At 40.0% G+C, this 14,032-nt stretch overlaps 1 protein-coding gene and 1 long non-coding RNA gene across 4 annotated transcripts in view; one reads left to right on the forward strand and one right to left on the reverse strand.

Moving 5' to 3' along the window:
- Positions 1-13,804, forward strand: part of LOC145513130 (uncharacterized) — a 93,338-nt gene extending 79,534 nt beyond the window's left edge. The window contains exons 10-11 of the long non-coding RNA XR_014059138.1: positions 11,514-11,874; positions 13,283-13,804. This is a non-coding gene — a long non-coding RNA (uncharacterized LOC145513130). The remainder of the gene's footprint in view (positions 1-11,513; positions 11,875-13,282) is intronic.
- SLC12A1 (solute carrier family 12 member 1) overlaps positions 1-14,032 on the reverse strand; it is an 85,285-nt gene that overhangs the window by 53,455 nt on the left and 17,798 nt on the right. For all 3 annotated transcript variants that reach the window (XM_081508528.1, XM_081508527.1, XM_081508529.1), the window contains exons 6-10: positions 13,260-13,370; positions 10,825-10,936; positions 8,728-8,855; positions 4,073-4,157; positions 773-924 (exon numbers count right to left, since the gene is read on the reverse strand). In XM_081508528.1, coding sequence (XP_081364654.1) covers positions 773-924; positions 4,073-4,157; positions 8,728-8,855; positions 10,825-10,936; positions 13,260-13,370 — 588 coding nt within the window. The remainder of the gene's footprint in view (positions 1-772; positions 925-4,072; positions 4,158-8,727; positions 8,856-10,824; positions 10,937-13,259; positions 13,371-14,032) is intronic.

Consider the following 14,032-nt stretch of genomic DNA (forward strand, 5'->3'; position numbering starts at 1 on the left):
GGTATTTTAATAAAGTCTGGGGAGGGGCTCAGCTGTTTACCAATCTTTTTAAAAGGCATTAACCTTTCTTGTTCTTCCTGCACATAGAAGCTTTTCAAATCTTTGCTTTTCCTGTGCTCATTAAACATAATTTTAGGTCTGAGACATGATGAGATTCTATCAATTTAAGTCATATTTGTAATAACGACTTCAGCTGAGTTAATTTCTCTTTGTTGGTTGTTAAAATAGATGAATGTAGCCTTCACAACAAATTTGCTTCTCCTCCTGCTCACCAATCATTCAGGCAAATTAATATGTTTTAAGTTCCGTAGTCTCCCAAACTTCCCTGGCTCCTTCCCCCCCTTATTCTCCTCCCCCTTCTGCCACTTACAATTCCCCTCTTGGCCTTGTCTTCCACACACTCCAGGACCATCACAGAGGCTTTTCCTGAGTGAAGCCCAGGCATGAAATGCATTCCAAGTGCTAACTAATCGAACTCTCCATCTGCCCACCAGGAAATCTTACACGATTGATTGGAAGATGCATAATGGCGGGTGGTAATCTTTCCCTGGGTGATGCAATTCATACAGCTGCCTGTTCTCTCACCACCACAGTGAGTGTAACCACATAATGAATGCCTATAGGACTCCCTTTCCTCCCACACAAATTATTCCTTGCTGAATTTGAATCAGTCAATAACCAATCTGTTGGAGAGTCAGAAGTTTCATTACACATGATGTTCTAAAAAATGGAAGCAATAGCAGTAAACATTATTAATTTTTGAAGTTCAAACCTGGAAATTGTTCATCAGCCCATACTGACATGGTTCATGTCGACATCTTGAGAAGTCATAGCCTAACCCACAGGCTGCTGAACCATTGCAGTTCATCCCAGAAATGATGGTGTCGTTCACGCTCCCAGTGGCATCTCGGACCACACAAGCCCCTGGGAAAACAACAAGGTTTGTCATTTCTTTACTTGAAGGGTTCAGATATCCCCCAGTGACTCAAGCGGTAAAGAATCTTCCTGCAATGCAGGAGACTCAGGAGATATGGGTTCGACCCTGGGTTGGGAAGATCCCCTGGAGGAGGAAATGGCAACCCACTCCAGTATTCTTGCCTGGAAAATTCCATGGACAGAGGAGCCTGGTGGGCTAACAGCCCATAGGGTCACAAAGGGTCAGACACGACTGAGCATGCACACATGTTTTCCTTCTGAAAACATACTTAGTTTACTTTGACCTATCCTGTCTTCATGGTCAATATTTCCTCTGATGTGGTACCTGAAAGTTCCCATCCTCTGAGGCCTGGGAGTGGCCCCTATCTCTAAGATGTCCTTGGGTGGCTGAAGTCCTAGCTTTCTGCTTGCCTCTGTAAGACGCTTGGGATTGAGACTTCTTTCCTTTTTGAAGTGCACGTTGCAGTGCTTTGCATGTAATATTTATTCAATTCAGATTTCCAGGTTAATGCTACTGATTGAGAGCTTTTCAGATAGAAGAATTTTTTTCCTCATCTGTGAGAGAACCAAGGGATGACATTATTGAATAGTAATAATTAAGAGAACTGAGCTCTAATTTTCAGCTAAAGGTATTCTTTGTATAATTTCTTAAACCATTATAATTTTACTTTTTATAAAATTTCAATGGTTTAAATGATACAGAAAATATTTAGGGATAAAATGTTAAGATTTCCTAGGTAATGCATGCATGCATGCTAAGTCCCTTCAGTCATGTCTGACTCTGTATGACCCCATGGACTGTAGCCCGCCAGGCTCCTCTGTCCATGGGATTCTTCAGGCAAGAATACTGGAGTGGGTTGCTATGTCCTCCTCCAGGGGATCTTCCTGACCCAGGGATCCAATCTGCTCTTATCTCTCCTGCATTGGCAGGTGGATTCTTTACCACTAGAGCCACATGGGAAGCCCTTCCCAGGTACTATTCATGGTCAAATATTGTTATATCAAGTATTTATCTCAGTTTATTATTTTTGTACCTTTGAGTTAATTTTTGTTATTTTCTGTTACAAACATCCTATGAACATCTTTGTGCATATAATTTTTCTTCTGTAATTTGAAGTATTTCTTTAGGATAGATTCTTCAAAATGGAGTTATGTATGTTTTAAAGATTCTTGAGATATATATTTTAATTACTGATTTTTCTTCTGAATTTTTCTAACTGTAATCTCTGCCATTATGTATTTGATAGGATTATTGAGAGATATGAATATAGCTGTGAAATATATATATAAACTTTTCTGAACTACTTGAAGGATAAATACTTTACAAACTAAATGCCAATCAATGAAACTGTTGATTTTGCTTTTCAGTCTCCAGCCAGGTGACTTCTCATTCCTTGCTAATTATTTTAAGAGACATTCCAGTAATAGATACTAATGGGAACTCTCAATTATAGCCATGGGATTCATACTCTTTGAATCTAGGAAAGACTTAAAGCTTATTGAATCCTTTAGTTGAAAGAGTCATTTAAAATTATTAGTGCAGGAACCCTTTCTATATAGCCCTGAGAAGTGGCCCTACCAACCTCTACTTGAGGTTGTGAGTGTTGGTTGGTTAAAACTATCCAGTCCAGATTTTGCCTTTTTGCACTGTTCATTTATGCTGAGCTGACTTTTAAAAATCTTGTGGTTTCACTTCTGCATAATCATACTCCCCGAATTCCCATGAAGCCAAGCCATGAGCTATTATTTACACTAATGATAGGCCAGGGACCCCATGAATATCCTTTTCTTATACTGAGAAAAATATAGAAACACAGATTTTTCTACCCATCAGAACCAATGAACGAGAAGAATCTCTGAAGTCAGACCTACACCTTTATTCATCCCTTCCTTTTTACTTTGTAGGGGAAAGAAAAACCATTTGTGAAATTTAGGTAATTTCAATGTCATTTAAAAAGTATTGATTTCCTAAAGCATTGGAATAATATCTCTTTATTTGTAACTAAACTTGGCAATGTCACAATAGAGTTAACAACATTATCCAATTTCTGGAAATAAGAGGCAGTGAGAGAAGAAAGAATCTAAGTTAATTGTTTTGCTTTTTTTTTTCAAAGAATCCAACTCAAAACATATGTACTATCTCAATTTCCTTTATAGTAAGCAGAGGACAACCAGGATGTCCCCCTTTAAATGGCCAGATGGGATTCCATAGTGGTCCAGCCTGGGGCTGTATTCATAAGTGTGCACAGAAAAATTTTCTTCTCTGAATGTTTCACATTTCTTCCTCTCCAATAATGGCACAAGCTGGAGGTGACCCCCAACCAGGAGGAGGTGTGGCTGCAGGCAGCAGGTGGAACAAAAGTCAGTTTAAGAACTGCAGGCAAATCCACATATTTTCTGCTCACTGAGCAACGTGGGGGCTGGCCCCCCACACTGCTGGCAGCTGGGTCTTGTTCTGATTGCCTGCCAGTTGGTGACGGTGACATTTCCACATTAGGGACGGCAGTGCAAGGAGGAGATACAGTCATTCATTATATATCTTTCATACTTTCCTAAGCGTTTTGACATTGTTGTTTTTGTTTTTATTTGTTTTGTGCTGTTTTGGATTCTTATTCTGTCCCTCACCTGCCTCCTAAAGGCAAGGGAGGTGGTTGCTAGAAGTGGTGGCTTCCCTGGCAGTGAAATTATCACCTCAGCAGCAAAAAATCCGTTTTTGTGTTCAGGTAGAATGAAAGCGAAAGTGAAGTCGCTCAGTCGTGTCCGACTCTTTGCGACCCCATGGACGGTAGCCTACCAGGCTCCTCTATCCATGGGATTTTCCAGGCAAGAATACTGGAGTGGGTTGCCATTTCCCTCTCCAGGAGATCTTCCTGACCCAGGGATTGAACCCGGGTCTCCTGCATTGTAGGCAGACACTTTACCATCTGAGCCACCAGGGAAGTACCAAAAACACCTGTGGTTACACCTTAATTGCATTCAAACTCCTAGAGCAACCAACAAGGGAATTAAAATTGTTGTCTGTTAAAAAATTTCCAACTTACATTCCATGGAAAGCCATGAAACATAAAAATTGACATGAAAAGCAACTGGATCCCTTGTAATTCTGGCATTCTGGCACCAGAGACACATAACTTACCCACGCAAATGGCGACTCCTATGTAGGCAACAGTGGTGATGAAGATGGCCAGCATGGTTCCTTTGGGAATGGCATCTTGGGGATCCTTTGAAAAAATAATGTAGAGGAACAAGGAGATAGAGTGGAATAAGAAACAGACATCACTTGGAGTTAGTTCTGTATTTTCAAATTTTTAAGCTAGCCTTCCTGGGGCAAGTTCTAAAGAGAAAAAAATTAAGCAAATGGCAAAGTGCTGAGCTCCAGTTCTTTTTGGACAAAGACAAGGTGTTTAGAGTGAATAAAGAAATCTGTAGAACTTTGTGCTGAACAGAAGAGATCTGTAACTGACCAGGAGGGAGCTTTTACAGAAAAGTAGGCTAGTTAGTTGACTCACTAATACCTCTTCCTGTCCCTCCCCTTTATCTCCTGTGAGTTTCATGCAGATGTATCAGACCATAGGATACTGAGGGGGGCGGGTACTGTATCAATGTAACATAACAATGTAACATATCTGGTACATTGGTGATATCTCTGTGTGTATTTGTTTTGTACTAAGCTTAAGTAAGTAAGTGTCAGTTGCTCAGTCGTGCCCAACTCTTTGCGACCCCATGGTCTGCAGCCCACCAGGCTCTTCTGTCCATGAGATTTTCCAGGCAAGGATATTGGAGTGGGTTGCCATTTCCTTCTCCAGGGGATCTTCCCAACCCAGGGATCGAACCCAGGTCTCCTGCACTGCCGGGAGATTCTTTACCGACTGAGCTACTAAGCTTAGACTTGCTTTAAAAAATCACTTTTGACTGAGCAAAAAGGATGATCTGCTACATTCTCCAATCCCTCAAATTCCTCATTTGGAATCTAGTTCAGAAATAACTGCAATGAGAGATATTTAATTTCCATAGGCAGGCATAAAGAAAGAGGCAAATTTAAGCTTATACCAGAAAATGGGCTTTTCTCTTGCCCATAAATGTATATAAATTCACTGAGCTGAGCTCACATCATATATAATATACCATTTTATATCCTATTTTGGGGGTTGAATCATATCATAATCAATTTCCAAGCAGCATAACTTCTCTATAATAGAATTCAACTTAACAGGGATTATTAAGTAGAGATTTCAATGTATTCATTACCTATAAGACAGTGCTGGCATAGAGTAGGAGTCAGTAAACACTGAACTGAGGAAAGCACCGTCCCAGTAGGCATCAGTTCCCCCTCCAGAGGACATGAGACTCATCGATACAAGTGAGCAATCAATGCAGTCAAAGTCTGAGTTCTGTGTTTCATTAACTTAAATCTGCTGATCAAATCCATTAGAAAAATCAACTCATGACGAATGCAGACCCAACCTGACAGCTGGAAATGTTAATTAAACCAAGTAAATCTGTCCCCACAGGGAAGTAAGCCATCCCTGTGGAGCCATTCTGTAATCATTCCTTTCTTCCCACTCTTGTAGGAATATCTGCACACAGGATTTGTCTGATATATACAACCTCTTCATTTCAAGCTACTGTCTCCAAAAGAGAATGTGTGTACTGAGTAGCACATAGAGGAAGAAAGAGGGCAACCATGGCTGAAATGAACCCCACTCAATATCCATTCATAGTATGTTTCAAATTTTCTTTTATTGATCAAGGATTTCTTGAGCTCTTAGTGAAAATTGAAGAATTGGTATAAGTGGGAAGAAAGGAGATATATATAAGGAAAAGAGGTATGAAGATGAACAGAAGTGTTATACCTAAAACACAAAGATCCCCTGGAGGAGAGCATGGCAACCCACTCCAGCATCCTTGCCTGGAGAATCCCATGGACAGAGAAGCTGGTGGGCTACGGTCCATAGGGTCACAAAGAGTCGGACGCGACTGAAGTGACTTAGCAAGAACGCACCCCACTCTACACATAAGATGATTTCCATATAGCTGTAGATCTGCTACAAGCTCAAATTTGCCTTATTTAGGAGTTACTTGAGGGTCAAACTTGGTGTGATATAAGTCAGGATGCCAATAACTTAATGTCTGGTCACATACTCACACTGCCTGTTCTGGCTACTTTTCCTCTAGTCAGGACAGGACTTAGATTCTCAGTTTTCACTCCAAATGTTTATTTCCATCCCTCAAGCAGTAGCACAAAATCTCACCTTCCTTCACCTTTTTACATTAAATATCATATTTTTTTTTTCCCTTGGGACACAGTACAAGCAGTCTTACTAGGTTGCTGCTGGTTGCATGTCAACCATATCCTAATCTGCATCTTAACTCTCCTGATTAGATCGGTGTGCCTTGAAAATCTTCTGCTACACACATATTTACAGACCATCAATAGTGTGTTAACAAGTATAAGGTTCAGGATGGGAACCTTGTACAGCATCCCCTTGTGCCAGTTCTTGTTAGCTGTCACTGTCAGCCTGAAGAGCCTCAGAATCTTGAGACGGATTCTGAGGTTGTGAGTAGAGGTGGTGTCTTGCATACCCCCACAATGTGTAAATAACACGTTTACTAAGTTGAACTGAATTTATTATGCTCTAGTTTCACTCTCAGAAACAATTATTATCTATAAGTCCAGATCTTTGGTTGCCATATCCCAACATGTGGTCATCTTTTAGTCCTTAACATGCTTGACCCCTCTGGCTTCTGATCATGTTAATTATTACATCTCAAAGCATCATCATCTCTTGATTTTCTCTCCCTTGGGTTCCCCAGTCCCTTAGCTCTTTCTCTTTATTTTTTTTTAAATTTATTTTTAATTAATAATGTAGTTACCCACTAGACATCTCCCCTCTGATGTCCTTCTGCCATTTTAACCCCAATGGCTAAATCTGAGCTTCAACATGGAATCAATTCAGTAGGTTGCAACCAGCATGAAAACAATATAGTAGAATAGAACTGATATGAAAACATCAGAGGACATCATTTGTAATAAAGTATTGAACTGTTTAGGAGAAGTTTTTATATGTAGACACTTGGTTGTGATATATAGTATTTCCTTACAGTGGATCATAGTGAAAAAAAAAGAAAAAGCATCCTTTCCAGGTCCTTTCCTAACTCTAACAAAAGCTGACCTGTTTGATCCATTTTCCCTGCCATGGTCTTGTCCAAACTACATGCTTGAGAAGGATCAAGCAAGCTCTTCTTCACTTCTTTGATGACTGGTATAAGTAACAAGTGTTGGCTGAGTGGAACTGACTACTAGCCAACTAATAATAAAAACTTAGGTGAAAGAAAGCACAATATTCTTTGAATGTGTTCTTACAGTTTACGAAATTTAAACCTATGACCTCTGATACTTTTCCAAATCTGAGAAACCAGAAGCTCAACATCCAGAGTTAAATTTTGTTAAGCAGCACTACTTACTTACTTCATTATGAACAAGTTACTTAATTTTCTGAGCCTCAGCATACTCATTTTTATGTCCCATTTCTGCTGAAGAATTTACCATGGCATTGTAGTCGTTAATATAACAAATGTGAATGCCTTTGTTCATTGACTCAATAAATATTTATTGAAGCTTTGCTAGCTCCAAGGACACAGCAATGAACAAAACCAAAGGCAAAAGTCCCCACTTTATGGAGTTATATTATAGGGCCAACATCTCTCACTCAGGCCCCTTCAACAGCCTTTCTCCTTACCTTGTAAGGATGCTCAGCCTATCAGGGCTTCTCCAGTTGAATCATGAGAGACTTCTTCCTGTTTCCACAATTTTCCCTTGCCTGTCTGTCCTTTTGTCTTCTCTGCCTGGAATACCCTTACATTTTCTGACTGTTGTCAGTAACCAGCTTTTGCTTTTACTTCCTGCTCAAAAGTTTCTTCATTGCAAAAATTGTCCCTAATGTAATTATTTCTTCTTTATTTTTATTTCATAATCCACTTGGACAATGCATTCAGTTTGCATTTATACACACACACACACACACACACACACACACACACACACACACACATCTCCCCTGATAACATGCAAATATTTCTAGTCTTCCAAAGTTGATTATAAATTTGTTGAGGTAAAACCTGTGTTTTCTACTTTTTTTCATGTGTGGTAAAGATTATTTATTGTCCTTTAATATCCATTCCCACCTTCTTCATTTTAATACTGTTGCTGTTGTTGTTGAGTCACTCACTAAATTGTGTCTGACTCTTTTGTGACACTATGAACTATAGCCTGCCAGGCTCCTCTGTCCATGAGATTCTCCAGGTAAGAATACTGGAGTGGGTTGCCATTTTCATCTCCAAGGGATCTTCCTGACCCAGGGATCAAACCTGTGTCTCCTGCATTGCATGTGTATTCTTTACCACTGAACCACCAGGGAAGCCCACCTTTTAATATTAAAACTCCCTAAAATAATACTAGAATTCCTTAAAATTTTCTCTGGGCACATGGCTGTCCAACTAGAGATTACATTTCCCAATCTTCTTTGCAACTAGGTAAAGTCACAGAGGGGGCCTCCCCAGTGGCTCAGCTTACTGAATAAGACTTTTGGAAGAACTATTGGGAATAGGATAATTTGGCAGCAAAATTTGTCATTAAGAGAGAGAACTTTTTAAATAACTAGGAAACCTTGAAGAAGTCTTACAGCTTTGAAATCTATAGAGAAACATGGTCACTGTTGATGTCTGTAGCTCCCTGTCCTGCCCAACTGCACCATGGCTTCTTAGAATTACAAAGCAGAGGAAATAACATACCTCCAAATCTCCAGAGATATTGGCACCAGCAAGGATCCCAGTTGCTGCTGGGAAGAAAATGGCAAAGACAGAGAAGAAGCCTTCGCCTTTTGTGAAGCTTGGCCCAAAATTTTCTGCAAATATTGATGCTGCAACACAAATAATGAGAAAATTATCATGTAGACTTTCTTCACTGGTAGGAGATAAAGTTACCTTTGGCTTCTGTAACCTTAAATGCAAATGTATTCCTATAATCTAAATGGAATGAGCTTGAAGATATTGGTATAACCTTGATGAACCTCATGTTAATGTTTTCCAGGTATCAAAATACATGTCACAAGGTTTTAAATCTCTAGAATATACTCTGAAAAGTCACTAATTTTCATGAAAATGGAGACCCATGCTGTCTGATTTCTTTGAATCTAGAAGACTAAAAAAGAAAGAAACAGGAAATTCTCTCATGATTGAACTGGCATACTCACAAATATACCACATCATATTGCCCTACACACATACAACTACATTCTCACATGTATATATACCTTAATCAGCATATTGCTTTACTACACACTTTTTTTTTTTTTGAATTGTAGAACCTTGTGGATGAAGCTATCTTACAGTTTTGATACTAATGTTCTAACCTCCCTGGCCTTTGTCACTAGAGACTGGATCTTAGATCCTTATACCAAATTCTCATGTATAAGAATTCTCATATATATTGAGGAGCTTTGGTCATAAAATAAAAATACACCACAGATTGTCACCAAATTATTTAAATGAAATGGAAACAATCTAGAAAAAAAAGAAAAACAGAAGGGAAAACAAAGAAAGAAAAGGAAGGAAGAAAAATGTGAACAAAAGAATCTAGGGAAATGCAAAAATAAGGAGAAAAAATGGAAAACATCAAAAAATTAACAGCAGGAGCTGGAAAAAGGGAAAGGAAGCAAAAGGAAAAGGATTTGCAAATCAAGCAAGACAATCTTTACAAAGAAAAAGAATCAGGAAGAAAGAAGTGATGTGATATAAACAGGGAACAAATAGTGACAGCCAGGTGAATTTTGAAGGGAAATATTGAAAACCTCAGCCGTGGATTCTTAAGTCTGCTAGGGTGGAGAGCTAGGAAAGAGGGGATAGGTGGAGTAGAATAGAAGAGAGAAGTCAGTGTTTATGCCTTGATCACAGTTGCTATGTTAATAGTTACTACAGTCTTTTCTGTTTGAAAACCTGACAGTGATGCTCAACTAGATAATGTCATAAGAAAGCAAGGTACAAAAACGACTAGGGAGATGAAAAAATGTCTGTGTTTGACTTTGGTGCTCCCAGTGCTTGGGCACATTGTCTGCTATGTTCCCTTTTTTGCACAGACACCCCTACTGTTCGACAGGGACCACGGGTGCAGCACTTTAAGGTTTTTGATTTTTTTCAGACAAGGCTTTACTGGGGCCCCTGCTGCAGCAGAGGGGAGCCAGAACAAATAACAGGTTCCCATGTTCCCTGGCTTCCTGAGCAGGGGTAAGCTTGTTCCTTGTATGGGGTGAGGGTAGGGAGTGTGTCCAGAGGTGGGCCAGAGGGCTGGGCTTAGGTGTTTTGCCCACCCCTGAGGTAATACTGTGTGCAGGGGGCATGTGCAGTACCCTGCTTTTGCTTTAATCCCCTACTTTTGCTCTAGACTTTTCAAAAGTGGCAGATGGATTTTTTTGGTCTCTTTGTATCTTTTGTCTATAATTTTGCCCCAGCTGCACATGTACACAGTTATTTTTAGTCCGAAAATATATAGTCTCTTTATATTTTGTTGCTTAAGGAGAGGTTTATCTTTTAGGCTCCAGCACTTTAAGGTTTTCAAAGCACTATAACATCCGCTATCTTACTTGCTTCTCAACATCGCTTTAGGAAGTTGCTATTTTCATTCCCACCTTGGCAGGAATATCTGAGACCCAGTAGTGTTAGGTGACCTGTCTAGCTGGTAAGCAGCAAGGTTGAGACTCACTCTGGCTCTCCTGACTCAAACCTGAGACTATTCCCTGAAACTCCAGTGGCTGGGGCAGGGGTCATGGGGATGGTGATGGGGGCGGGCAAAGAAGAAGCTTTTATTGCAAAGCAAGCTATATGACATCATACCTTGGTAATTAAAGAAACCTCTGGCCCTTTTCTCATTGTTGGATGGAATGACAGTTCCAATGAAAAAGTTTGCAATAGCAATGAGAAGAATGATCAGAAGAATCACTTGAGCCTGGAATGACAAAGTAACAGGAGGTCAAATTAGATTTATTCAATGACCTTTTTACATAGTTATAAAACTTATAAATGCCCACTGAATAAAGACTCTTATCTAATAATTCCAGTTAAGATTCTACTACCCAGTGTAGGTAATAAGGATGTTCTTGTAAAATGGCATCTTAACAAGCCTTATTTGGCCTGAGAATAGATGTTACATTTTCAACGGGTGCATGGCTCCTGAGATAGTGCAGTGGTAAAGAATCTGCCTGCCAATGAAGGAAACATAAGAGATGTGGGTTCAGTCCTTGTGTTGGGAAGATCCCCTGCAGGAGGAAATGGCAACCCACTCCAGTATTCTTGCCTGGAAAATCCCATGGACAGAGGAGCCTGGTGGGTTATAGTCCATGGGGTCGCAAAAGAGTCAGACACGACAGCGACTAAACACTCATGCACGCATGTGCTTGGGCACTTGAAGGTGATATTTCAAGAGCATTCTGAGTACTAAGTGGGTAACTTAGTGCAGTGTCCCTAGGAATGTAAATGGAGCCAAAAGATTTAACACTGATAGAGTTGTCTTCTTTCCTCGACAGAGCACCTATGGATTCTTCCCCTTCCTGGTACTAACTGCAGGAGTATAACACAGAATGAAGCACAGAATTCCCAGGATGCCTCGTGCACTTGAGGTCAAGCTATCATACCCGTGTGTGCTCAGCACAAGCTGTCTCAAAGGCTGACCAGCCAAATCATCTGTTCTTTAGTCCCTCTGACATTTCAAGGTTTTTACTGGCTTGGCTGTTCCCCTCAGCTGGAAATGCACTTCTCCCTACATTTTGCAAACCTACGTCTTCACAGAGGCTTTCTTGCCCACTGAATCTAAACAGAAACAGCTAATGTTTAGTGAGGGCTTACAGTACAACGGATGCAGTTTTAACTTTACCAATATCCTTTCAGGTAAATAATAACCACCCACAACTGTATGAAGTAGGTAATACTGCTATCATCATTTTAAGGATAAAAGAAACTGAGGGATAGAGAGGTTAAGTAATTTAACAAAGGCCGTATAGATATAAACCAGGTTCAAATCCACTCTAACTACAGAGCTGGAGCTCTAAATTCTACCTTCTACTGTCATGAAACTACATTGCCTCCCTCAGGGAATAATCTAACGTATGTTCCCCCTGCTATATGCTATCTCAGTGCCCTGTTTATTTCCTTTATAGCACTTTTACAATTTACCATTCTATATTTACTTTTTTATTACTCATCTCCCCATAGACCATATGCTCAGCTATGGCAAGGATTGTGCCTGTGTGGGTCACGCTGAATATCCAGTGCCTAGCAGAATACCCAGCACATGATAAGCACTTGGTCAGTTTGTGAATGCATAACCCACAAATAAACGCCATGTAATAATATTTCCTATTGCCTTATATAAAATGGGAGGTTTTGGCTATCTTTCCATTTCTGGTGACCACTTGAGGTCTAGTTACTGCACCTCCAGGCACATAGGAACCTAGGAGTTTCGATTGTACTAGTCACTGTAGAGAGTTACAAAGCAAGCAAAAGACATTCTCCCCACCGTTCAGAAATTTACTAACTGATATACTAATCACTGAGTGACTTCCATGTTGGCTCAGATGGTAAAGAACCTGCCTGCCAATGCAGAGACACGGGTTCGATCTCTGGGTCAGGAAGATCCCCTGGAGAAGGAAATGGCTACCCACTCCAGTATTATTGCCTCGAGAATCCCGTGAACAGGGGAGCCTGGCAGGCTACAGTCCATGGGGTCACAAAGAATCAGACATGACTTAGCAGCTAAACGAGAACATACTAATCATTAAATCCAGATATTCTCTAGTTCCAGGACTTCTGGTACCCTTAGATTTGCTGCTGGAGTATGGGATTTCAGAGGGGAATGACAGTTTCTGTCTCTGCTATCTTCTCCCAACACACGTGTCATATCTTGTGGATGTCAGCATTCACAGTCAGCTAGGAAGGGGATACCAGGGAAATGAGGAAAAGACACAGGCATCCACTATATACTATTGCTATGACCACAAGGGTCTGTGCGTGAATATGGCAGCAATCTTGTTGGCTATGTCACTGTGACTACAGGATAAAGGACAAAGTATAGGCCTGATCACATGAGCTATGACTTACTACTGCCTGGACTTTGTGCTTTGAGGACTTGTTGTTCCACTGAGCACTGACCAGGCTCCTTTTACCATAGAAAGTAATAGTAGCAATTCCTTTTGAATATGGAGTTCCTTCTATTCCTGCAATTTGTTCAGGAAGCTGACTAGCAGTTGTTGGTAATATCATTTTGAGAAACTAACCTTTGCTTCCCATTCCATTCCAGCTACTGAAATTCCTAAAAGAATCACCACTGTGATGGAGCCTATGATCCGGATGTCATTGGTTGGATCCACCATCATTGAATTACTCTCCTGGAACAACAACAACAACAAATCCCCCATAAAATGTTAGAAGTTGTTTTTTTTTTTGTCTGTATGTGTTATTGTACCATTTAACAGTAAAAAGAGATACTATGCCCTGCTGTCTGGGGATAATAGAAAAATGAAGTGCTCATAAATTTGAGAAGATAAAACATCTAGCATTATTTTTTCCTGTAATAATAAGCCTTTGATAGCCAAGGTTAGGAATTAAAAGTTTTAGAGATCCATTCTAGGCACAGCTTTTGAAACTATTGTAGCATTAAGTAAAATTATGGGTATGTACACTTATCACGTTTTGTTTCAGGAGAACAACCAGTTATTTTTGTGTGCCAAGGGGAATCCTAGAGAGATGAAAATGAGTGGTTTCCAATGTGAATATCAAGAAAATAAGTGCTACTCAATTAAAGAACAAACTATGAACTATACAATCTACTCATTTATTCATCTGATTTTCAAATAGAGGTACTATTACCTATTGAATTCAGTATCTGCTATCACTTCCACAGAAGGAGGACTGGAAGCTAGCTCATATACTAGTTACTTAATGTGCTCACATGCATACCATCCAGATGGAGCGCCTATGCTAAAAAATGCCCAGTTTCCTACAGTGAGTCCTAATGTTTGAACTTTCTTTCCCTTTGGACATCTGTAAC

The sequence above is a fragment of the Giraffa tippelskirchi genome, chromosome 7, assembly GCF_054371585.1.
Source record: "Giraffa tippelskirchi isolate mGirTip1 chromosome 7, T2T-mGirTip1v1.2.pri, whole genome shotgun sequence".
NCBI classification, from domain to species: Eukaryota; Metazoa; Chordata; class Mammalia; order Artiodactyla; family Giraffidae; genus Giraffa; species Giraffa tippelskirchi.